This window comes from Eulemur rufifrons, chromosome 2 (assembly GCF_041146395.1).
Source record: "Eulemur rufifrons isolate Redbay chromosome 2, OSU_ERuf_1, whole genome shotgun sequence".
Taxonomy (NCBI): domain Eukaryota; kingdom Metazoa; phylum Chordata; class Mammalia; order Primates; family Lemuridae; genus Eulemur; species Eulemur rufifrons.
The window spans coordinates 94,983,138-95,010,447 of NC_090984.1; the positions used below are offsets into that span (position 1 = coordinate 94,983,138).

A 27,310-nucleotide genomic window follows, 5' to 3' on the forward strand; every position below is an offset into this window, starting at 1 on the left:
CAGACCAAAGTCTGTCTTTTCTAGTACTTCTGGAGAGGTAACAAGCCTGTAGCATATACAGGCTTGGCAATTGTGGCTCAACTGTGGTAAAGACAGAACACTTCTCAACGTAACCTTCTTTATTACTGCTAACAAAGATGTCAATTATCCTACAGATTTGCTCACAAATAAACAAAGCCAATATAGATAAGCATATTGGTTTTATTTATTTTACTCTCTCTGTGGTAAGATACTTACAGTAAACCTTTAATTTGGTAGGAAAGAGATTTTAGGAACTGAGCATCCCACAGTATTCCTTAGGAGCTAATAACAGTCCTTCCTACCTCCTTGAATGGGAATGAGATAATAGAGAACCAGGAAGAAAGAGATAAAACATACTGCAGCATATTCCTGCCAGGCAACAAATTCTAGTTCCAAAAAGAATTTCAGGGTACCTTAGTAGCAGAAAGAAAAGCACAAAAAATAGAACATCTGCTTCAGCCCAGGAGATGAGCTTGAAAACCAGTTACAGAAAATACAGGGAGATCAAGGAAAGATGCAGAAGCACTCTGTAGCAGGCATGAATCTTAAGTGCAGAAACTCAGGTATGCTGACTTCTACAGTATGGCCATAAAAAAAAAAAAAAGAAAAGAAAAGATAAAGAAACTCAGGCATGCAAGAAATTTATTTCATTCAATTTAAATCATACTCTCTGAGCACCTATACTACAGGACTGGCAGAAAATTTTATTTAATCCACAAATCAGGCTCACTCCCTCCAAGACTTACGCCAAGGAACCTGGAAGTCCTTGCACCAAAGCATCAGGGAAACATATGTCGTCACTAGTTTGCACTGGATAAATACAGAATATTCTTATAGTGCTATTAGAGTTCAGGTCTTTGCTCCTCTAAGGATAAAACGGCAAGGGCATTGTCAAATCTCCAGGGACTTCCCATAAAGCAAACAATTTCTGAAATATTTATATTAATAAAATTTTATCAATACAAATCTAACTTATGGCAGACTGCACATCTCTTCTCAGGTATGACAGCTCCTCCCATGAAACTCTTATATCAGTAACACATCAAACACACCTAATTATTTCTAGCATTTCTTTTTATAAGATGAAAGAATAAATCTGGGATTTTCTAGGGACCCTCTAGAAAATTTCAAAGATAATTTTAGGTGTGAAAGATATTCTGAAAATTAGTTCTTCAAAATTTTGGTCTGATCTTTAGAAGGCAAAATCAAGAGTCACCAAAAAAGAATTGGGCACTTGATTAAGATAGGATCATGGGTACCTGAGAAACAACACTTGTTTACTTAATTTTTCAATGCAACAATAAAATATTTGAAAATAAACATAAAAAATAACATGATTGCAAATAACCTTGACTCATTCATAAATGAGGAACTTTTGTTCTTTTTTATTTCTTTAAATAATCAAAAGACAAAATAAACAGAAAGCACAAAAAGGCCACCTACACAAAAAGAATAACCTGTCATATTGTAGTAAAGACATTACTTGTTACCAAAGAAATAAGCTCTTCAAAACTGAGTGAACTCACTAAAATTTATTTCTCAGCTTCATTTCAGACACAAGTATTATAAACCAAGGCAAATAAAAGTCTATTTCAAAGTTTTGTCCTTTATTATATGTTCTTTTATATTCTGGAACAAACACTTCACTTTAGAACAAAGAGTGACCCCCCAGACCTGTAAGAGTCCTTGAGACCTTTTAAGTGGACCTGCAAGGTAAAACTATTTTCATAATAATATTAAGACTTTATCTGCCTTTTTAATTCTCTTCTCATTCTCTCGCCTTCCCTCATGAGTGTGTGTTTGGGTTTTTCCAGCAGTTAAATGATGTGTGATATCTTCTCAGATCAAATGCAGCAGATATGAGAATCCAACTGATTTCTATTAAGTCAGACATTAAAGAGATTTTCAAAATTATAAAACAATGCATAAAAAATAAGTTACTTATGTTAACATGAAATGCCTTTATCACTGCTATTTTCAAATGAACCAACAAATAAATGTTTTTTTAAATTTCTTAGTTTTAATTTCTAATAAAGTAAATATCGGTAGATATAACTCACATAAACAAAAGCTCTTGGGGATCCTTAATGAATTTTAATTTATATAAAGGGGTCCTGAGACCAAAAATTTAGAAAACTGTACTTTAAGAGAAAAAATATTCTTTTTCCTTGAAAAACAAAAGAACACACAGTTATACTTCTTTGTTGTTATTGTTCCTGATATAATTACAACCACCCATATTAATTATAATGTTTAAGAAAATAACTGATTTCTATTTCATAAACTAGAGAGCATAGGTAATTAATAATTCAGAAATCACATGTAATCACTTTAGCAGACTAGCAAAGCTTATAAACACAAAGAATACAACTTCCTACAGCCACATATATCCCTTTTATACCTTCTTAATGTAGCAAAGATGAACACTTTTTGTCACCCAGGCTGGAGTGCAGTGGCATAATCATAGCTCACTGCAGCTTCCAACTCCTGAGCTCAAGCGATCCTTCTGCCTCAGGCTCAGCTGCACCATGCCTGGCTAATTTTTTTTTTCTTTTTAGAGACAGGCTCTCACTATTGCCCAGGCTGGTTTTGCACTCCTAGCCTCAAGCAATCCTCTGTCCTCTGCCTCCCAAAGTGGTAGGATTACAGGCATGAGCCACTGCACCTGGCCTAAAATGTATACTTTTATTATACTTAAGATACATAAATAAGAGAATGAACATGGCTGGGATTTCTTAATAACTAAAATTATTAATCTAGTCTTGCCAAAGATTTGTTTTAACTATATGAATTTGAATTCTTAAAATTATTAGGATAATATATTTTAGTATAGCACATTTAAAATATTATAAGTTAAATTTCTTTACTATCTAGGAATTTTAGAAATATTCTATTTATATAAGCACTATTTATCTCTAAGCAAATTAGAACAGAGCACCTTTAAGAGAAAATATAATTTTATGTATGAATACCCTCCAGAAATAGGAAAATATTTCACACTCACAAAATGAAGTAAACACTTTTCTGTATTACAGTTACACAGACACAAAGACAATATAATATAAGGAACATATAGCTGCAGTTCTACCTGCAACTTGAGCTGTAAGTCAAGAGTAAACACAGAACCATAAAAATTCATCAGTCTACTATTAAAGACCTATTTTCCTTCATAGAAGGCACAAATCCTTAATTGATTTGGTCTCAAAATGAACTAATGAGAAATAAACAAGAAAGACTAATAAACCAGATTCTCTGTCTTCTCTTACCCAAAACAGAACAGATTTGCATCAGCTATTTACAGAGATCACCAAATGGTCAGACCATAAATCCAAATCCCAGTCACTGCTACCACAGGGGTAATACCTTATTGGCTGTGTGTAGAAATAAATACAGAACCAAAATTAATAGAGAAATTGAGATTAGAATTTCAACTTACAAATTTGTGGTAAGAGGGCCTATTCAGTCCACTGCATTCATTATCAGTTTCTATAGCTTAATTATTGTAAAATAGCCCAAGGACACAACCCAGAAGGTTGTGTTACACTGGACACTCAGTAATCTTTTTTGCCCATTTCAAAGTCTTTTGCAATTTTTCTGACACTGGTGTTTGTCCTTACCTGAGTTGAGGAAAAGACCTTGCTCCTTCATTCATTCATTTTTCTTCTTATCTGACTCTGGGTTCCAGAATATCAGACAAAGATCCTTAATGCCCCCATAGGTAGACAAAAATTTAAGAACAATGATGATCCTCAGCCTTTATCACTATGTCTGGTACAAGGTTTCCTTCCATCACAAGGAATATGAAGTCCTTTTTCATGTTCAAAAAGAATGAAGTGGGACATTTTTAAAAATGGGTTTTTTGTAAGAAAAATAAAACATTTTCATTCATTCAGCAAATATTAATATATAAAAATCTGCTTTCCAAACTCTGTATCATAACCTTTAAGGGCCTGCATTATGGCCTCTGCCTCTCTCTCCAGCCTCAGCTTACGCCTCTTTCTTACTCATTCACTACTTTCTATTGCCTTTTCTGTTCTAGACACACTCTTTATTGCTTTAGATGCTTTTATGTGTACTTCCCTCTTTCTGAAATTCTCTTCCCTCCATGCTTCACATGCCTGAATCCTTCTTATCCTTCAGAGCTTAGCTAATGTATGGCTACCTCTTCTAAAATGTCCTTTCCTTACTCTCCATCTCACCCATTATTCTCTATCCCAACACCTGCTTATTTCCTTCATGGCATGTACCACAAATTGTATTTGTTTTATTTGTTGGTTTACTTATTTTTGGTTGTTTCCTTTGCCCCCCAATAAAACTTAACAGTATATCTTTGTTTCAGGGACTATGTCTTTCTTGTTTACCATTAAATCCCTAGCACATATGGAATTCCTGATACATAGTAGTCACTCACAAATGTTTGTTGAACTGACAGATGAATGTGAATGTGTGAAACATGTGCTATTTACTAGGGATTAATTTTATATGTATATATATATTTTTTTTTTCCTAAAGACAGGGTTCCTGTTGTCACAAACTTTATAGTCCAATAAGGGATACATATCAGTTACCAGGCAATTGCAGTATAACCTAAGTGCATGATGTCAAAAGGACATAGTGCTATAAGAGCACATAAGAAAAGTGTGGAGATTTCTGCTTCTACTATGATGGAATAGCATATTTGGACCAATCCTCCCACTGGGAACATCTATAAAAACTATATACAATTTTTTAAAGAAAAGAAAAAGCAGGTGTCTGAAGAGAACAACCAAGACAGCCAAGACTCAGGATACCTAGAGGAAAGTAAGCCACAGAGAAGTAAAACTGGAATTCTTTACCATATTTTCCCTCAAAGCAGTTACTAATTTCTAAGCCAGGAATGAGGTAGGAGGAAAGGTGTAAATGGTACAATAGGGTAAGAAGCCAAGGATAAAAAAGAGTAGCTAAGAAGTTAATAAAATAAGCAGAATTTCCATCAGTCTTAGGAGTCAGGGCCTGCCATGGACAAAGAACCCTGGCAAATATCTCAGGCTTTCAGGTGAAACCTTTGAAAGGCTGTGCTCTAGGAATAATGACAAACTGGAAATACACCAGCCTTCACAGGGACTGGAATCCAGCTTCAAATTATCTCAACCCCTCATCAGGTCAAGATAATCTGAGTTTACCTTAACTAACTGCCAGAAGAAATTAAATTCTTTCTGGAGGAATATATCATCATCCAGAGCTTCTTCAATTTTTTTCACAAGCAATGTTTGGGCTTCAATTTTAAAATTAGCAAATATGCCAGAGATAGAATAAAATGACTAAAAATTAAAAGAAGAAAAAATTGAAAGGGAGACCTAAAAACAATCCTGATATCTATATTGTCTCACATGGACTTTAAATTGCTGTTATATGTTTAAGAAGAAGGAATGACAAAGTGGCAAATTTCACTAGAAAACTGGAATCTATTCATAAGAATCAAACAGAAATTTTAGAAAAAGGATAGAAACTATGGAAAAGAGAATAAAAGACATATGGGATATTGTGAAAGGTCTAACATACATATAATTGAAGTTTAAGAAGGAGAGGGAGGCCGGGCACAGTGGCTAACATCTGTAATCCTAGCACTCTGGGAGGCCGAGGTGGGTGGATCCTTTGAGCTCAGGGGTTCGAGACCAGCCTGAGCAAGAGTGAGACCCTGTCTCTACTACAAATAGAAATAAATTATATGGACAACTAAAAATATATATAGAAAAAATTAGCCAGGCATGGTGGCACATGCCTGTAGTCCCAGCTACTTGGGAGGCTGAGGCAGCAGGATCACTTGAGCCCAGGAGTTTGAGGTTGCTGTGAGCTGGGCTGATGCCACAGCACTCTAGCCTGGGCAACAGAGTAAGACTCTGTCTCGGGAAAAAAAAAAAAAAAAAAGGAGAAGGAGAGGGAGAGAGTGAGCAGAAGCAACATTTAAAATTTTTGCAGAGAGTTTTCCAAAACCAATAAAAGACATCAAGACAGAGATCCAAGGAGTTCCACTAACCTCAAGCAAGATGAAGAAATCACACCTAGTTAATCAGCAAAATTACTGAAAACCAAGGACAAAAAGAAAATATTAACAGAAGGACACATTACCCTGAAAGGACCAACAATAAAACTAACAGAAATGATTCAAATGGAAATGATGGAACCCCAGAAACAATGGACTGGCATTTGTAAAGTGCAGAGAAAAATTAGTACCAATATGCAGCTGTATATCCATCAAAAATTTCCTTCAGAAATGAAAGTGAAATAAAGACATTTTCAGCCAAACAAAAAGTGTGCAAACCTACCCTAAAGGGAGTTTTTCAGGCAAGATTATGAAAGCATGGAATTGTAGAAAGGATTAAAAAGCAAAGAAAGTGTTAATATGTCAGTTAATATAAATGAGTATTGATTGTATAAAATAATATCTTATGAAATTTAAAGTATATATAAATACCATATATTAAATATATAAATATATATATTGTCTAGTAGCATATGTAGAAAATATATATAATAGTTAAAATATAAACATATATACAAGCACAGACATTTATACTTAAAATATATGTAAAATATATAGCACACAATTGCATAAAAAGTATAGAGGAATAAACTGAGTTAACATGTTTTAAAGTTCTTGGATTATCTGGGAAGTGATAAAAATACCAAATTATGAAAGACTGTAATAAGATAAGGGTGCATACTGTAATCTCTAAAATAACCATATAAATAATAATATATAATAAGAATGTGTAACTAACAAGCTAATAGAAGGGAAAGAAAATTAAATAAAAAATATTTGATGACTCCTAAAGAAGGCATATAGAAGAAAAAAAGAAAAACAAACAGAAGTGATAAATACAGAACAGATAGTACAGTGATAGTTTGAAGCCCAAATATAGCAGTAATCATACTAAATGTAAATAGACTGAATCCTCCAATTAAACATTGTAATTCTGGATTTATTTTTTAAAACAGCCAATCATGGCCGGGCACGGTGGCTCACGCCTGTAATCCTAGCACTCTGGGAGGCCGAGGCGGGAGGATCATTCAAGGTCAGGAGTTCAAGACCAGCCTGAGCAAGAGAGAGACCCCGTCTCTACTAAAAAAATAGAAAGAAATGATTTGGACAGCTAAAAATATATATAGAAAAAAATTAGCCGGTTGTGGTGGCACATGTTTATAGTCCCAGCTACCTGGGAGGCTGAGACAGGAGGATTGCTTGAGCCCACGAGTTTAAGGTTGCTGTGAGCTAGGCTGATGCCACGGCACTCTAGCCCAGGCAACAGAGCGAGACTCTGTCAAAAAAAAAAAAGAAACAGCCAATCATATGCTGTTTATAGGAGACACACCTTAAATATAAGGACAAAGAATATTAAAAGTAAAAGATTAGAAAAAAGTTGTAACAAAAGCCAGCTTTATTGATATCAGAGAAAATTAAGGTTAAAAGGATTATCAGATATTAGGAGGAACATTTTATCATTTTAAATGGGTCAATTCATCAGGATATATAACAATTCTAAATTTATTACATCTAATAATATAGCTTCAAAATAAAAATAAAATTATTAAAAATCAGTCTGTCATCCAGTCTTGGGAATTCAGAGGAAGCTAAGAAGATGGCTGAGACTGAGATAAGGGTGGGGTGGAGAGGAGTGTAGAAAAAGTGAGTATTCAAGGCAGAAGAAAGAACATTTGCAAAGACTGGGGACAAGACAGCTTAAGAAACTAAAAACAATATAGTCTTGCTAGAATGTGGACAGAGAGATCAAGAAAGAGTAATGTGGCTGCATGGGAAGACGGTTGATGGATGAGAGCAATGATTGGTAAAAGGATGCTAGAAAATATAGGAATCTTAGATATGATATTTAAAAGATAAGACTACTTTTTAATGAAGTTTTATAGAGTGACTTGATCAGATTTCTCAGACTCTCTTACTACTATGGGAGAAATGAGTTGGAGGAGGGTGGAACTACTGGCAATGAAATCTATTTCAGTAATCCGGGTGAGAGGATGTTGGCAGAGCCTGTGGAGATGGAAGGAAACACATTTTAAAAATAAAGTGTATCATAGTTTGTGAAATATTTAAAATTTAGGCAGGTTTACTCTTAGTTTAGTGAACAAGATATGTAGTAATAGATCTAGAGGTTGTATTACTTAAGAGAAATTTTAAGGACTGAAATTTTTTTTTCTCTATATCTTAAGAACCAACTGCAGGGCAGTGTTACATTTCATTTCCAAAGATCAGGTTTTGTCTGGTCACTATGCATTGGTCATAGCCAAAGTTTGGTTGTGTTTTTGTTAGCAAAATATAACGTTGTAACAATTAAACTCCCTTGACTCTCTGTTTTAGAGTTCTCTCCCTATTTTTCATTTTAGTTGACTTATTTAGATTTAGTAAATCTAAATAATCTGTGGGCAAATGTCCAAGTCTCTCTTCAAGGAATGTATGTTGCTTTGAGTCCATTAAGCAGAATATATGTGGGTTCTCTGATCAGACACAACTTCTTAAGACATATTTATTAATATCCTTTCTCAGACATAAAATTCTGTCTTAAAAGAGAGACAATAACTCATCAAGTAATGATATTATACATTAATGTAGTTGTTTTATTTATTATCTAACATCCCTTACTAGAATTTCTATGATGGCCAGGGACATTGTGTTTTTTGCTCAAAGCTAAATCCCCTTGCACCTAGATTGGTTCTCATCATCATATACCAGGTGCTTAGGAAATATTTATTGAATGAATAAATGAATGAATGAGGAATGAAGGAAATTTATGTTAAGGAAATCAACTTCACTAAAATAAGAAAAATGTTTCTTTTCATTCTTATAAATTTCATTTAATTTTCATTTAAAATGTTGAAAGCCTGATATTAAAATGTTTGAAAATAAAGTGATTATTTTTAATGTTTGCAGGACTATCTCAAGCAGGTGCTGGACATTGATCTTCATGCTCAGATCCATTTTGGCAGGGTTTTTATGAAACCAGGGTATGAAAATAATCTTGTTATCTCATATATGGGGTTGGTTTGGCTTACTTTAACTAACAAACTTTTAAGTGTCTTCTTTTTACATTTTCTATTTATGGATTATCTATTCTATAAAAGAAATATTATAGTATTAGAATCCTTTGCACAAGTGCAGCTCCTATTTGAAATAGAAATTCATCTTCCTTATGAATCAATGAGTTTGGTATAAACAAAGCAACTTTCCAAACTTTTTTTCCTGTTTAAAGTCTAGTTCTTTTTCTCTTCTTCTTTTTCTCTTTCTCCCCAAACTACTTCTTTCTCTTTTTTTAAACAGTTTAGTATGAAAATTTGCCAATATGCACAAAAGTAGGGAGTACAATGAACTACCCCCCCATCGTGTACCCATTACCCAGCTTCAGTAACTATCAACATTTTTCTATAATTGTTTTATCAATCCCTCCCCCACACACTGTGCTTTTTTGGAAAGAGGGAGGGCTGTATTGTTTTAAAGCAAAGTCTAGACATCATGTCATTTTGGTATCTATCTCAAACAATAATAATAACAACAACAACATTCTCTTACATAATCACAGTGGTGTTATTCATCTAACAAAATAAATAATAATGCTTAAATATCTGATCATAGTCAAATTTCTCCCAAATGTCAAGAAAAGAGAATGCCTTTTTCTAATTGTCTTGTTTGAATCAGAATTCAAATAAGGTCCACTCATTGTATTTGGTTGTTAAGTTTCTATTACATGAGAACATTTTCTCCCCACTCCCTTTTTTTTTGTTATGCCATTGACTTGTTAAAGAAACTAGATTACTTGTCTTGAATGGATTTGGCTGATTGCTACCTTGAGCTGTGTTCCTCTATCTCCGGCATATTCTATAGATTGAAAGTGTTAGATCTAAACGCTTAATTAGATTCAGATTCATTTTTTGTCCTTTGCAAGAGTACTTCGTAAGTGAGGTTTCACACTGCTTCTTACTGTCTCCCAGGATGAAAGAAAAATAACCACATGCCAAGATTTTGCCTATCTCCTGAAAACTAATCAGTCCTAAGGAAGGGCTAATAGAGGCTTGGAAATCAGTTGTAAATCCTCAAAGAATGCCAAATGTTGGTGTTGGTGAAACATATGTGACCATGTCTTTAAGCAACAGCCTGTCTGCTCAGACCTCTGCTACTCTATGAACTTTGGAACCTTTAATTCTCTGTTCAAAGACCTCACTGTATGGGTGAATGTTCCAGCACACCTCCGTGCTGTCAGGGACAACAATAATGATGCTTTAGTTCAGATTGTACTCTGATGGATGCTCATACACACCCTAAGAGAATGGAGTAGGGGCTTCCCAGTTGATATAAGTGAGCTATGGGGAGCATCAGCAAATTCCAGAAACCTTTTAAGTGTCAAGCCAGTCTCCCTGATATCCCTGATTTATTGGGTACCTCGTATAAGTTCTGGGACAGAGAGCAAGCTTTACCTCCACAATTTGGCCATTTCTAGTATAGAGTTAAGATTATCCCTAAAGCTTTCTTTATAATTTGAGAAAATTTTGAAATCTTGGCATTATATTAATATTTCTATAGTTGCCTGTTGAGCGTGCCCTGATATGGCTGCTGCTGACAAGGCCCTTTTGTTACTGAAACTGTTACATTTGGATCATTCTTATTACGAATAATATTTTGTCTTAAGCAAATATTATTATGCCGTTGAGTATATAGGGGTTTTTTTCCCATCTTCATGGTTAGTACACTAATTTGGCTAGAATACCAAAGACATCCCAAAAGCATATAAATGTATTACTTACTAACTTCAAAAATTGAATTGATTGTTTAATTCAAAAGTGGAGGGAAGGCCGGGCGCGGTGGCTCACGCCTGTAATCCTAGCACTCTGGGAGGCCCAGGCGGGTGGATTGCTCGAGGTCAGGATTTCAAGACCAGCCTGAGCAAGAGCGAGACCCCCGTCTCTACTAAAAATAGAAAGAAATTAGCTGGACAACTAAAAACATACATAGAAAAAATTAGCCGGGCATGGTGGCACATGCCTGTAGTCCCAGCTACTCAGGAGGCTGAGGCGGTAGGATCGCTTAAGCCCAGGAGTTTGAGGTTGCTGTGAGCTAGGCTGACGCCACGGCACTCACTCTAGCCCTGGCAACAGAGGGAGACTCTGTCCCAAAAAAAAAAAAAAAAAAGTGGAGGGAAGAAAGCTGATATTACTTGCCTTCACCTCTAGGGGAGGATTATTTGTGTAATATCTATTACTTAAAATACTCTCAGCACCTATGATGATAATTTTTGTAGTCTTATTTTTTATCTATTGTTCACCACTTGCTTCAACTTTAGGAGTTCATCTGTTCCTAATGTTTAATCTCCTTCCTTGAAGTCGTATCACTCTATGACCTCAGCCTATAAATGCTGTTACATTCTGATCTCCAGAGGAAAACTAAACAATAGGTGTTGAGTTCCAAACAAATGGCTTTCCCAAACTTAAACAAAAACTTCAGGATCTAGCAATAGGACACTCACAATAGCAATGCATAATAAAATATTTTGTTGTAATGGAATCTTTTTTAACGAAGTACCTTTAGAGAAATCGACTTTAAATACAACAGAAGGAGGAAGGTATTATGCATTCCCTCCTCACTCTTATTATCTGTGTTAGTTTGCTGTAATATTGTAGTTTATAAGTTTAAGTGTGCTTCCTTTAATTGACTAGAATTTTATACTTATCTAAAGTAAGAAAAACTTAATGGTAATTGCTACTTAATAGTAGAACAAATACATATAAAGCTCAAATACAATTTAGCTTTGCTGTTTCCACATAGAATGCATTCAGAATTTAATTAAGCTCTTTCATTTTAGAGAAAAAGATCATCAGAAAAGCATTTGGAGTATTAGCAACCACATCTACCAATCACTATTTCTATGGGTCATCTACAGTGAACATAGCTGTTACCCAGAATGTATCTTGGAAATTATTTTCATCACACAGTAGTAATCATTGCCAAATAACCTATCCATAGATCAATACAACAATCTAATCGCATTTTTCTAAAATACAGCAAAGAATCTGAAAGTAAGCCAAAAAAAAAGCCTCAAGTATTCAAAATAGATGTCACAAAGTCCATATACTAACACTTCACAGCACATCCCGTGAGATCTTTATCCAAATATGAGCCATAAAGTTAGAACAACCTTAATTCAAATCTTTGTTCCCCCATTTAGTAGCTGAGTGATTTTGGCCAAATTGCTTAATCTGAGTTTCAGTTTCCTCATCTATAAAATAGGATAATAATTATTACCTTGTAAGCTTGCTGTGAGACTTAAATGAAATAATGTATATGATGCAGAGATGTTACTTTAAAAATAGTGAATTTTATTATCACAATTATTATTTTCATTTTAACAAAATAACTACTACTACCACTCTCTGGTTCCCAAACCTAAAGCCAGCTTTAAGAATTGAGATGATGGAAGTCTGGCATCACAGGGAACCACAGGAAAAAAAAAAAAAAAACTAAAGAAAAAAAAAAAAAACAGAAACAAGAACTATAGGAACACAGCAATGTGGGGTTATGGTTTATAAGTGAAAACAACCTCTAGTACTCTTTTGTGACCTAACATCACTGTATTATACCACAGTAGAATACATTAATAATGACTACAAATCATCAAAAAATGTTAGTGTTACCATATTATTATAAAAAGTAATAAGTGATCCATTTCTGAAAGATGAACCTACAAAAATAGTAAAAATAAAAATAATTTGGGTGCTTAAAAGGATGATTTTTCATCTATCTGGAAATTTCAGCATTCACTAAGGATTCTGCATCACTTAAGTTTCATTAATATAATGAGATTTTTTTTAGGTAAAATTCTATATAAGGGCTAATTAATAGGAAAAAGTTACTATTCTCAACTTCCCACTCCCTCCATGTCACTAACCCCTCCTATACCCCCATGATAAGAGTTCATGTCAGAATCCTGAGGAAGTATAATTTGAGAATGTTTTTCAAGTACTATTGTTTTAATTTTGTTCTAGTCAATGATATTTATTTGTATATTTCAAAAATATCTCTTGATAGGAGGGAGGTTTTTTGTATATTGCTAAGGATAGTTTTAAAAGGTTAAGAAATACTCATCTTCAATAACAGGCAATTATCTGATAGACATATATTATCAGGTAGTCTTCTGATTTTTAAGAATGATTGTTATTAATATAAATCTCCAGCAAAACTAGTAGTATACATTATTAACTAGACAGATGAGGAAACTCAGAACCTCCAGGATTTGGAGTCTGCTTCTATGGCACTGGCAAGAAACAAAAAGAAAGAAAGAAAGAAAATTAAGAAGTCTGGTTACTTGCAAACAGAAGGTTCTAGCAACAAATTTACTTAAATGCTCCTAAAATACTTCAGAGTATTAAAGGCAAGTTAACAGAAAAGTGTTTTTTATATGATAAGTGATCTGTATGGATAGCCACATAAAAAGAAAGCTGAAATACTTAATTACTCATCATGTTACTACTTAGCAATCACTGACAAGTAAACCCTTTCTTCCCTCTAGTCTGCCAACAACATTTGCAACTTTGGATATTGATGGTGTAAGAAAAATAATCTTTGCACTACCAGGTAAGAATAATTGAAGTTGTTTCTTTTCTGGAAAAATCACCAAAATTTTTTTAGACTTCTCACATGATTCATCCTCTATCACATCACTTAATTTGGAATCTGTAAGACCTAGGCTTAACTCAGCTTTACTGAGACTGTTTCCTCAACTATAAAGTGGGACTAATAACTATGTCATAGGATTGATGCAAAAGTCAAATTAGATAGTATATTTCAAAGCACATTTCAAACTCTAAAATGATAATCAAATCTTAGCTGTCACTAGATCTTTCTGGGACTCCTGCCTTTTCTTTATAGGAGATTGGTCAAAGTTAGCAGTGTAAACACCCCTAACAACTAGAAGTATTGTGCTCAAGGGGAGAATGGGCCTTGAGTCACTCATGCATATGCTAGGTGAAAAAACACAAAGCTGCCTCTGGTCCTTGCCACATGTGGGCTGGGGTTGGGTGGAGGAGGAAAAGGAGAGCAGGGGCTGCTAGTACTGGTGCTTCTCAGTGGAATCCCACCCACCATCAGTCTACACCGCCACTCCCCCCTTGCTCCCATGTGAGCAGAAACTCACATTCTCAGATTATAGAAAAAGCAACATGGTTCAGTTTCAAGGATTTTCAGATTTAGTTTTTTATTAAATTAGGGTCATGTATTTAAAGTCATTATGAATCTTGATAAATTTTAAACCAGTTTAGAAGTTTTGAGTATCTACTTTTTTTAACTTTTAAAATTATCCTCTGATAATTCTGTCCAATTCTCTATTTTTTTGGCGTAGATTCCTTAAGAAAATAACCTACTCATTCCTGTAAATTCACACATCTCGTGGCTTTGGGATATTTATTTGCTTTTTATATTAAGTAAATGTCAAAATGTAAATATAAAGAAAGAGAAACAGGAATAAAAATTTTAAATTAAAAACATTTGAAGCTCCTATCTATATGCATCAAAGAGATTAGATTTCTATAATGTGGGAAATTTTAAGAGAGGAAACGTTAGTAAAATAGTCCTCAAAATGTATCTATAGCATGAAACTCCTTAGGGCCTTTAATATTTCCTTGGATACTCTGAAAACCATTATGTAAACAAATGTGCTCCGCTTCCTAGCTTCATTTTGCCTTAAAGAGCCTCTTTATTTTGTCTACAGAAGATATGACTTAACCCACAGATCATCAGTGATACTATAACAAAGAGTGTAATTGTGGGAGCCAATTTCACTAATGAAGGGTTGTTGATCTGCCACAGAAGTTACAAAATTAAAACTTATTTTCAAATTGCTACTCTAATTTGAAACTTTCTCTGCTCAGCCTGAATGAACCAAGAGAGGGCAGCAACAACTCACATGTTCAGATTGTAGAACCAAGTGGTTTTCAATTTCAAAAGTATATTTCTGCTTTCCTGAGAGTCATGCATTTAAAGCCATCACGAATCTTGACAAGTTTTAAATCGGTTTCAAAGTTGTATGTACTTACTTTCAATTTTTTTAACTTTTAAAAATTATTATAGTGACACATTTGCTATAAAAAAACATTAGAAAATATAGATAAAAGATTTTAAAATGTTATCAGCCAGGCATGGTGGCTCACGCCTATAATCCTAGCACTTTGGGAGTCTGAGGCAGGAGGATTGCTTGAGGCCATAAGTTCATGGCCAGCCTGGGCAACATAGTGAGACCCCGTCTCTACAAAAAATTTAAAAAGTAGCCAGGCGTCCTGGTACATACCTGTAGTCCTAGGTACTAGGGAGGCCAAGCCAGGAGGATTGCTTCAGCCCAGGAGTTTGAGATTGCAGTGGGCTATGATCATGCCACTATACTCTAGCCCAGGCAAAAGAGCAAGACTCTGTATATAAAAAAAAAAAAAAAAAAAAAATTATACATAATCCCCCAGCCACCCAGAAATAACCACTATTTACAACTTTTTGATATCAATCTTTCCATTCTTTTTTCTTACATAAAGTAACTCATTTTTAATGCAGTAATTTCATAGAACAGTGATATTATAGGAAGTTTATTATCAAAGAAAAATGAGTGGGTTTCTTTGGTTTTTGCTTTTCCAGAAAAATTTCTATCTGCTTGTATTTTCAGGCTAGGAGGCAAAGGAAAGTAATTGATGCTTATTACTTTGTTGTTCTGTTGGACAACTTATTTTCCAGTGAAATTATTTGTATCACTCATCTCTTTTTGCAACTTAAAAAAAAAATTCATTCTTGGCTGGTCATGGTGGCTCACGCCTGTAATCCTCACACTCTGGGAGGCCAAGGCAGGAGGATGGCTTGAGCTCAGGAGTTCGAGACCAGCCTGAGCAAGAGCGAGACCCCATCTCTACTAAAAATAGAAAGAAATTAGCCAAACAACAAAAAATAGAAAAAAAATAGCTGGGCATGGTGGTGCATGCCTATAGTCCCAACTTCTCGGGAGGCTAAGGAAGGAGGATTGCTTGAGCCCACTTTGAGGCTGCAGCGAGCTATGATGACACCATGGCACTCTAGCCCAGGTGACAGAGTGAGCCTCTGTCGCAAAAATGAAATTTTTGTTCTTAACAACTTTTGTGGGTGAAGAGAATTGAAGGTATGGTTTTAGCTAATAGGCTAAACTGACTGTTGCCTTTTACTTTGATGATGCAGTAAGCAGCACTTAGCCATGCCAAGGGAACCTAAAAGGCTAAAAGCCATTTCCCACCCCCATTATATCCATACATACTCACATACAACTATGAATTTGTATACAACCAAGATCCCTTCTGGTTTTAAAATTTTAAAACCAGAAGGGATCTTGAGAATCATGTAGTCTAAATCTTTCATTTTGTGGATGAGTAAAATTAGACTTAAAAAGGGTTACTAAGGTCACACAGCTTGGTTGGTTTAATAATGCCCCACAAAAAAACAAGTCTGTTTTTCACAGCCAACCCTTTCTCTCTTTGAAACATGTAACACACCTGTATTTCTTCTTGGAGAGGTATAGTTGAATTCTTCAAGTTATTTTTATAACTTTAAAAGAATTTGGTATTTGTGTTAGTCTGCTCTGGCTGCCATAAACAGAGTACCACAGACTGGGTGGCTTAAATAGCAGAAATTCAGACTTTCTGGAGGCTGGAAGTCCAAAATCAAGGTGCCAGCACAGTTGTTTTCTGATGAGGCCTTTCTTCGTGACTTGCATACAACTACCTTTTCACTGTGTCCTCACATGGTCTTTCCTCCACGTGCACACACTCCTGGTGTCTCTTGCTCTTTTATAGGGGCACCAGTCCTGTTGGATTAGGGGCCCCCCATTATGACCTCATTTACCTTAATTACCTCCTTAAAAGCCCTATCTCCAGTTCAGTCACATTGGGGTTAGGGCTTTACCAGCTGAATGGGGCAAGGGAAGGGGGACACAATTCAGTCCATAACAGTATTCATCTTCAAGCCCTTAAGCCACATTTTAAATCATTTGGTTTTATTTTTTTTAATTTTAAAGAAATACCTGGGTAGAGAAGATTATGGATAGATTTCCTTATGTTTTATCTGTATTTTCTAATTTTTTGGTATAAAGCTTGTATTACTATAGTAATTTTTAAATGCTAAAAAAATAGCAAGTATTAATAGATATATAAAACTTCTAAACTGCTTAAAAACTTATCAAGATTAGTAATGGCTTCCAATGCATGGCTCTCAAGAAAGCAAAAACAAATGATGTTAAGCAGCTTCTGGACATGAGAAGTCTCTGTGTTTTACTGGAAGACCAGAATGTTTACACCCTCTATGGCATTTGGGTGACTGTCCCTCTATTCTGGCATCCTGTTGGATTCAAGGTGAGAAGAGGAAGACTAGTGGTTGGTCACTTCCATCATGCTCTGTGATACCTGAAGATATAGACAGATGTGATTGTGTGGCAAATTTTTATGTGGTGTACGATAAATAACTGCTTGGTTAACTTTCAGGGAATCCTGTGTCAGCTGTGGTCACCTGCAATCTCTTTGTTGTGCCTGCACTGAGAAAGATGCAGGGCATCTTGGATCCTCGACCAACCATCATCAAAGCCAGGGTAATGTTTTCTAATGACCAGAAACCAAAATTAAAACCTGATAACAATTAAGGATATGATTTTCTAACTGTCCAAAACAAACATCTAGAATTTTATATTAGTTTTGATGGAAAATGTGTTTATATTCTCCCCTTTGTGATAGAAATGGTGGAGAAAGGGTCCCCTTTGTCTACCTCCTATGTGACTTCTAAGTGAATCATTTTCTCCAGGTAGAAGTCCACATAGGAGTCCAGAGAGCAAGGTAAAAATTTGAATGGATACTTAAGGACAAAACAGTCAATAGAATGAAGCTAGCACCACCCTAACACTAGCCTATATGGAACAAGGGACAAGAATTCTCTTTTCACAGTGCAAACCCATGGAGGACAGCAATTAACCTGTTCACTTTTTCTGTGACCCCACTGACAAATTTTAAACAATTTAGCAAAAGATAGAAAGAGACCCTGGTGATTCAGGAGTAAAGGGTAACCATATTGTTTGGAAAAGGATTATTAAGGCTGAGAAATTATACTTCATTAAACGTCACTTGGAGGCCTGGTGCAGTGGCCCATGCCTGTAATCCCACTACTTTGGGATGCTGAGCAGGAGGATCACTTGAAGCCAGGAGTTCAAGACCAACTTGGGCAACATAGCAAGTCCTCATCTCTACAAACAAAAATAGAAAATTTAGCCATGCGTGGTGGCAAGCACCTATAGTCCCAGCTACTTAGGAGGCTGAGGTAAGAGGATTGCTTGAGCCCAGGAGTTTGAGGTTGCAGTGAGCTATGACACCACTGCACTCTGGCCTTGGCAACAGAGCAAGACCCTATCTCAAAAAAAAAGCGGGGGTGGAGGAGGGAGCCAGGCATCGTGGCTCACACCTGTAATCGTAGCACTCTGGGAGGCTTAGGTGGGAGGATTGCTTGAGCTCAGGAGTTTAAGACCAGCCTGAGCAAGAGCAAGACCCTATCTCTACTAAAAACAGAAAAAATTAGCCGGGCATGGTAGTGCATGCCTGTGGTCCCAGCTACTCTGGAAACTGAGGCAGGAGGATCACTTAAGCATAGCAGTTTGAGGTTGCTATGAGCTAGACTGATGCCACAGCACTCTAGCCTGGGCAACAGAGCAAGACTCTGTCTCAAAAAAAAAAAAAAAGTCACTTAGAAATCAGAGTTTCTTTCTCCACCAACACTAACTTCAGTTTGACTTACTACTACTCAACTAATTATGTTATACATTTTCTGTGTTACTAATGAATAATGTTCTTGACAGTATAAACTACTCTACCAAACCATTACTTTTCAAGAGTCCAGAAATAAATTCAGATATGACATGAAGCTATGATTAGCTGACAGGAAGAACAAAAAACACAGAAGAGAAAATATTAATAAAATATTAGTCTGAGAATATATAGGATAAAAACATTAAGAAAATCTAGGCTTTAGATATTCTTAACATTGACTAAATACTGTGACTTTGGGGACTAGTACATACAGATATCTCCTTTTCTTTTTAAATTTCATTAAACATTTAACTAGATTTTTTTCAATAATCACAATGGTGGTCTTATTTGAAATTAAATGGAAAAAGAGAAAAAAGCCATCAATGAACAAAAAGTATTCTAATCAATTCAAAAGTTCAAAGTCAGGCAAGCATGGTAGATCATGCCTGTTATGCCTGCATTTTGGGAGGCCAAGGTGGGAAGATCACTTGAGGACAGGAGTTTGAGATCAGCCTGAGCAATATAGCGAGACCCCCATCTGTACAAAACTTTTTTTCAAAAATATTCAGGTGTGTTGAGGCGCTCCTATAGTCCTAGTTACTCGGGGTGTAGGGGAGGGGGTGGCTGAGGCAGGGGGATCACTTGTGCCCAGGATTTCAAGGCTGCAGTGAGCTACGAACAAGCCACTGCGCTCCAGCCTGGGTGACAGAATGAGACCTTGTCTCTAAAAACAAATTTAAAAATAAATAAACAAATAATTTTTTAAACAAATTCAAAGTCATAAAGCTTAGATTTAGACAGTCAAACTAGTAATATTGAATTTACTCATTATTTTCATTATTTGCTAAATTAAGGAAACAAAAATTCACATTGTTGTACGACAAAGAGAAAGAGGCTTCTTTTTGACTTTGCAAAGCTCTTATGAATCCTTTCATTTATTTCTCATTTTAACATCTACCATCTATTCTTTAAAACTGACACTGTGACCGCCATCCATCCTGACAACAGTGATGAGATGGTGCTCTGTAATCAAATTGATGGCTGATATGTTGTTCATGATGCTCTGTCCATTTCTTGTCAGTTCTGCATATTGAGAACTGATCCAAAAATCAGGCAAATGCCTTCCTCCTACAGCAGTATCACTGGGACTGCCAGTATGAATCATCAGTAAGCGTGGCTATTTAATCTCATTTTTTAGCTCCCCAAATCGCTGACATAACTGCCACTTTAGAAGCATAAGCCTATTCACTCCCTTGAAACATGGCAAATCTTATCTCTATCTCTACTTCCTAACCATTCAAGATGTGGCTTACACGCTGCACTTACTACTGTTCCCCAAAATAGATGCCATTGTCATTGCCTTTACGAATTCTTGCCACTTTGGGGCCGTGGGGTAGATGTTAAATGCTGACATTGGTGAATCACACTGCTGGACTCTGACGTCACCATTCTGTGGCTAGGACAGTGCTGCATTATTTTAAAAAGGTCAGCATACCTTCACCTGCCCCAAGGCAGAACTCTAATCTTCCCCAACCTTTCTGATTGTGGGTCATAAGACACTCATTCCAATGAGAGTCCTGCCCCATACCCTGAAGGCTATTACATTTCAACAGTGGCTATCCATAAACACCCAAGGGAATAGGTTCAGAGAGCTTCCAGATAGCTGAACATGTTCCTGGAGCATGGCATGCCCAGGGGAGCATGGAAACTCCACTCCCCTTCTCCCACACCTGGCTTCTTCATCTGTATCCTTTGTAATATTCTTTGTAATATGCCAGTAAACACACACAAAAAAATTTTAAATCAAAAGGTCAGCACAGAAAATGTCATCCTTTTATATCAAAGCATTCAGAAGAGCATCAGTTTAGAATAAACATGTCCCTTATTTCCTTAGTTGCTTGTGGTTGAAGTTGAAATATTTTTGATTTTCAGTCCACAATCAGAAATACAATCCTAGCAAATCATCGAATAGAATTATTGACCCAGGGTTTCCACATAAGAACATCCTATCATGTGTTTCCTTAATATACCGTCAAAACACCCTATACTGCTCTTGTTCTCAACTCTTTTCTCTAGAAACCTACCTGAAGTAACTCCCATTAGTGTTAACAACTCACCTCAGACAATGATTAAGAGAAGGAGAAGGGAAAAGCATGTTCTAGAAGATGGCCAACTAGAAGCCCCTAGTGCTCCTCTCCCTCACAAAGAAGCCAGAACAGCAAAAAAACAACTACATTTTAAAGAAAATAACTGAGGGAGAGCAGCAAAGTGTATCAGAAATCCTGGTGAGCACAAACTCAGGATGGCCACATGAAATGGAAGGAAATGCCAGGCCTCCACCATCTCCTCCTCCAACCAGGATCAGCTGGAAACCAGGAGGAACTTCTACCTATGGCAAGGAGGTATAACTGACCCATACCAACTTGTATAAGGATTTTTAAGTTGTGTGATAAGTTTTAGACAGATGATTTAACAGGATAAATATGCTCAAGCCTTTCTCTGGTATACTAATAAAAACAGTGCCTTATAACTTTTATAGTACTTACCAAAAAAGTTAGTGTAGTAAAGCTCTTTTGAGCACTCTTCGGAAGCTTCAAGTAGACTGTAGCAGAGACCAGGCCTCTAGCACCACCCAGGGGCTCAAATGTGTCATCCTGGGCCTCCCCCCAAAATCGAATCCACTTTGGTCATCTGTTTTCTCACAGACTCTCTCTTCACTGTACTATGCAACTCTTAGTTCTAATCTGTTCCTCTGAATCCTCTGGAGCATTCAGCTCCTCATCACTGCCATCAAATCTTCTAGAGACCATTTTATATTTAGAGCACTTTTAGGTTCTCAGCAAAATTGAGCAGAAAGAACAGAGTTCCCACATGCTCCTGCCCGCCTCCCAACACACACAACCTCCCCCGCTATCAACATCCTGTACTGAGTCAGTAGTACATGTGTTACAGATGATGAACCTACGTTAACGTATCTTATCACCCAAAGTCCATTGTTTACCTTAGGATTCACCTCTCATTAGCGTACATCCTATTTGGACAAATGTATAATGACATCCATCCACCACTGTAGTATCATACAGAATAGTTTCACTGCCCTAAAAATTCTCTATGCTCCTCCTATTCATCTCTCCTTCCGTCCTAACTCCTGCCAACCACTGCTCATTTTATTGTCTCCATAGTGTTGCCTTTTCAGAATCTCATATATTAATATTTGGAATCATTCAGTATGTAGCCTTTCCACTTAGTAATATGCATTCCATGTCTTTTCATGGTTTGATAGCTCATTTCTTTTTACTACTGAATAATATTTCATTGTCTGGATGTACTACAGCTTATTTATCCATTTATCTACTAACGGATATCTTGGTTGCTTCCAAGTTTTGACAATTATAAACAAAGCTGCTCCAAACATCCATGTGCAAGTTTTTATGTGGACATAAGCTTTCACTTCATTTGGGTAAATGCTGGATCATATGTGGTAAGAGTATGAAACTGCCTGTCTTCCAAAGTGGCAATACCATTTTGCATTGCCACCAGCAATAAATGAGAGTTCCTGATGCTCTACATCCTTGTCAGCATTTGGTGTTGTCAGTGTTTTAGATTTTGGCCATTCTGATAGGTGTATAGTGGTATTTCATTGTTGTTTTAATTTGAAATTCCCTAATGATATATGATGTTGAACTTTTTTTTTTGAGACAGAGTCTCACTCTGTCGCCCCAGCTAGAGTGCAGTGGCATCATCATAGCTCACTGCAACCTCAAACTCCTAGGCTCAAGCAATTCTCCTGCCTCAGCTTCCCGAGTAGTCAGGACTATGGGCGTGCACTACCACACCCAGCTGATTTTTCTATTTTTTGTAGAGACAGGGTGTCACTCTAGCTCAGGCTGGCCTTGAACTCCTGGCCTCCTAGAGTGCTAGGATTACAGGCATGAGCCACCCCATTGGCCATGAACATCTTTTCATATGCTTATTTGCCATCTGTATATCTTCTTTGGTGAGAAGTCTGTTCAGGTCTTTTGCCCATTTTTTAAATTGGATTGTTCATTTTCTTATTATTCAGTTTTAAGAATTTGTTGTATGTTTTGGATATACAAAGTCCCTTATCAGACATATCTTTTGCAAATATTCTCTCAGTCTGTAGCATATCTTCATATTCTCTTGCTTTTTTTTTTTTTTAGCTAATTCTCTTCTCCCTTAGACATTTACATATAGACCATACCATATATTATTATAGCAAATTATACAATTTTATCTCTTGAGTGACTACTATGTGCCAGGCACATATTCAACAAACAGAGGAAACAGGCCTAGTCCACAGCCTACTACCCAATTTTGAATGAATAAAAGGAATCATGAGAAGTGAAACATCAATCGTTTGCAATGTTTTATTTGCCAAAATGTGTATGTCTATGTTTATACAAGGTGCATCATTCTTTTAAGCATTGAAGCTCATAGTAAACAGGTGCTTTCTTAAGCTAAGTCATGTAAGTCATGTACAAAAACTAGTATAATGTTGATACAAATAAATATATTGGTTAAGACAGCATTCTGCATTTTAGTAAAATACCAAAAAAATCTAGCGAGTTTCATCTCTAACTGCAAAAGAGACTAGAAAAAAATCTTATTCACTTCAATTTGAAGCAGCTGATTCTTGTTTCTTAAATTTATATAAATATCTTCCTTTAAAACAAATAATCATTTTTAAATTGGTGAAAAAATAACAGTTTAAAAATCTTAAGATCATAAAGCTTGAAGACACTTTAACCTTTGTGTAGCATAACCCAATTTTGAGCTGAACAAACAGGTTTGGGAAAGCAAAATAACTTGCTAATATATTAATAGCACACCAGTTAGTGGTAAAGCTGGGAGTATAACGTAGGTGTCTGATACCATCCCAAATTTGCACGTATTCCACTGTACTACTGTAAACCAATCAGTACCATTTCTAGGGAATAAACCTTGCTGAAACATTAGCAAATAAAACTGTCATGTGAGAAGCTCTTGTAGTTTAGTAATAAAGAACACACATATACACACACACACACACACACATACACACACAGATTATGTTAATAAGAGAGAAAAAGAGATTTGCCCTAAGATAAGCACAAAAGTACTTAGGAATAATAGCAAGTTCTCCCATCAGTAGCTATAGAGTATAAATATAAGCAATATCAAATGAAAGAGTTCTGTTTAATTTATTCAAGGAAAGAAACACTAAAATTGAATTTTATTCTGGATTCCAGAGGAAAAGCATATGATGTTACAAAACCAAAATGGTATAACTTTTAGTAGAGACTACTTTTATTTGCCTTAATGAGATTGTATATCAGTATTAGGACTCTAGGGGCACATATGCAATAGAAAAAGAAAGTACTTAATCCCTTTTATGTTGAAGATGAGTATATGAATGAGTAGCTAAATAGTGCCTTGCACATATTAGGTTCTCAGTAAATATTTACTACATGTATAGATATATGGAAGGAGGGGGGTTGGGAGGTTGGAAGAATGGATATTAAATTTGTTTCTTTAGGTCTGCCTCCTTTATTTTCAATGTTAAGATACCTGCTTCAATTTCTCAATTCATAGTTCAAAGACCTATAGGTTTTCACAACCCATAAAAAGAGACTCCAAAAATAGACCTTATCTTTTTCATCTCTCCTTTTCCCCACTATGAACACCAGCTTCCCAGCCGCCTTTTCTTTTTTCACCAGAGCAACCCAACTCCTAGGCTTCCTGTATTAAGAACATAAGGTGGCAATTATGGAAGTAGCAGAATACCAAGGATATTTTTCATGTCTACTGTATTCTTACATAACCTCCACCACCCTGTAGTTTTAAGAGATGATCAGGTGACCCAATTTGTTTTCTTTTTCTCTTTATTCTGTAGTTATCATGTGATGTAAAACTGGATCCTCGGCCAGAATATCATCGGTGTATACTGACTTGGCATCACCAAGAACCACTGCCTTGGGCACAGAGTACAGGTTAGTCATTCACATCTACAGGTATCCCTATGCACCCATCCTGTTCAAACACAAATTTATATGTAATAGTCTTCCTTGGTTATAACTCATTTTGTAATTATTGTAAATTTTTCTTATTGAAAGGTTACCTAAGTTAAATTGCACCAAACGGTACAGCATAACAGGACAAGAGTAAAAAAAAATTAACAGAGGTTTAATTATTTCATTGAGCCATTTTTCTAGATAAACATTTGAAATACAAATCTAGAATTACAGAAGATTTTGATCTGTTTGTTCAACGAATAAGTTCTCTACACAATGCTGGTTGTAGGAAAAGGAGAGGATTATGGCTATGCCACCTTGTAATGTGAGATTAAATCCCAGTTTATAATGGGATTCTCTGTAGCCTCTACTATAGTGTAGATATTGGTAAACTTTAAGGGCAGAGAAATCAATATTGATAATTCAGAGTTCTCTAGGTATCTCCTCTAGATTTCAAACTTTTATCCCCAACTTCTCTAGTCAAATCTTTCCTAACTTTTGATTCAACTGCAGAAAAACTGTTTTACCCTTTAAACAAAGATCCTATCAAATGAAAACATCAACTAAAGTGTGACTAAGTACATGGCCTTTGCTATCAGAGAGACCTGCATTCAAATTGGCTACCACCTAGTTAGTAGGATCATAGGCAAGTTATCTAAGACTCATAAGTCTTGTGAGAATCAAATAAGATAGTTAAGCAAAGTGCCTAGTACCTTGTCTGGCACTTTAGCAAAGAAATGATAGCTGCTACCATTATTATTTTAATGGTTTTAAAGCCTCTTTTTTGTCAGACTCACATAACATTTAAGCCTGAATTGAAAAATTCTATGGCATTTTACACAATTCTATAAAAGCCTGGTTTTATTCTTTTAAGCAAGAATTTCTAATGTTCACTTTAAAAGTTTTAGTGACAAGGTGGTAGGATATAGTAGTGTGGCCTCTTGAAAAGGTACTGGTAAGTCTAATCATCTCTCCTCCTCTTGAAGCCTTGTGTTTTTGTCAGTTTTCATTTTGAAAATGTCTACAAGGGCTCCGAATGTATATGTCATGATGCTCATGCTGCAGTAATGAGAGTGTTTCTTTCTAGGTAATCAGATGAGCAGCCGTCTGATGAGCATGCGCAGTGCCAATGGATTGTTGATGCTACCTCCAAAGACAGAGCAGTACGTGGAGCTCCACAAAGGCGAGGTGGTGGATGTCATGGTCATTGGACGGCTATGATGGTCACCAGAAAGAGAAAGCTTTGATGCATGTCCACATATCATTGACTGTATCCTGTAATATGCAACGGCACAGCTAGTTTTTCTGATTTGGATAAAAGTTGATCTGTATAGTCAACACCTTGAACTATATTTCAAATCAATTTAAATACCTTTTAAAGAAAAAACATCTAAAAATAAATCTTAACAGACAACTCTATTCTGATTATATCAAAGCAAATTTTTCCTTTCTTGCAAATTGCTTTGTGTGTTCAATGCTAGGTCTGATAGCGATAGCTTTTAGTAGACAGCGGTAGGTGCCTGCAGAACTTGTGTTTTTTCTCATCTTTAAAATACAACTACTTATGCTCTTAAATCAAGGCTGTCTGCTTATTTATACTAGCGTAGGCAACTCTTGGATTTCCCTTCTTAGTATGCTTCATAACCGCTTTACAGAGAGCTTTTGCTTGTTCTTTATCATGTATCTCGTGTTTATGTGCGCAGTGCCAAAAGAAGACTAACAGGGTGGAGGCCCTGCCCTGCCTCAAGAACCATGCCCTGCGGAGCGTCCAGGGAGGTTTCCTACCCTAGTAGCCTCACGGCACAGTACTCTTGGGCAGTAACTGGATACCTTTTATTTGAACAAACAAACTGAAGAAAAAATGCTTCCTTAAGTGCTGACAGCCTTTTTAACCAATACATTTAAAATTGTACAGAACAAAAAAATAAAATCAAAGACTGATCTTGTACAGATATTAGTGTTACCAGCATTCACGTGGAAATCAAGAGCAAAGACAAAATAATGTTAAACAACTCTGTACCATAACATTTTCTGTAATGATACTGAAACTTAATGAATAAAAAAAAAATCCTTGATCATTATTTAAAAATGTATTGTGTTGGCCTTGTTATTAAAAAAAGGAAGATGGGGTTCCATTCTGATGGTGTTCTACTTGGATAAAATGCATAGTTAAGATGGCCTACCAATGTTAAATGGTATAAAGGAGATTTAAAATATGGTATAATGTAACTCTATGTCTTACACAGTGTTTGGAAAAAATAACATTGTGATCTGTAGCACTGTAAAAATACAGATTAGAAAGTAGGAGAACCTGCAGTTTGTGTGGTCTGGAGAATAGCAAGCAATATTAACCGAAGTATACTTGATGACTAGAAAAAAATTAATTCTTATTTTAGATGCTATAAAAGCAAATTTCAAACATCTACAGTTCTTTGGAACAGAGGAAAAAAATAAGC

General features: G+C 35.9%; 1 protein-coding gene across 12 annotated transcripts in view; it reads left to right on the forward strand.

Moving 5' to 3' along the window:
• GPHN (gephyrin) overlaps positions 1-26,943 on the forward strand; it is a 540,339-nt gene extending 513,396 nt beyond the window's left edge. For 8 of the 12 annotated variants that reach the window (XM_069487828.1, XM_069487899.1, XM_069487867.1 and 5 more), the window contains 5 exons: positions 8,945-9,018; positions 13,569-13,633; positions 17,539-17,642; positions 24,737-24,833; positions 25,942-26,943. In XM_069487828.1, coding sequence (XP_069343929.1) covers positions 8,945-9,018; positions 13,569-13,633; positions 17,539-17,642; positions 24,737-24,833; positions 25,942-26,075 — 474 coding nt within the window. In that variant the 3' untranslated portion in view covers positions 26,076-26,943. The remainder of the gene's footprint in view (positions 1-8,944; positions 9,019-13,568; positions 13,634-17,538; positions 17,643-24,736; positions 24,834-25,941) is intronic. The other 4 variants (XM_069487876.1, XM_069487811.1, XM_069487819.1 and 1 more) reach the window with 2 other exon arrangements.
• Positions 26,944-27,310: the final 367 nt, after the last annotated feature.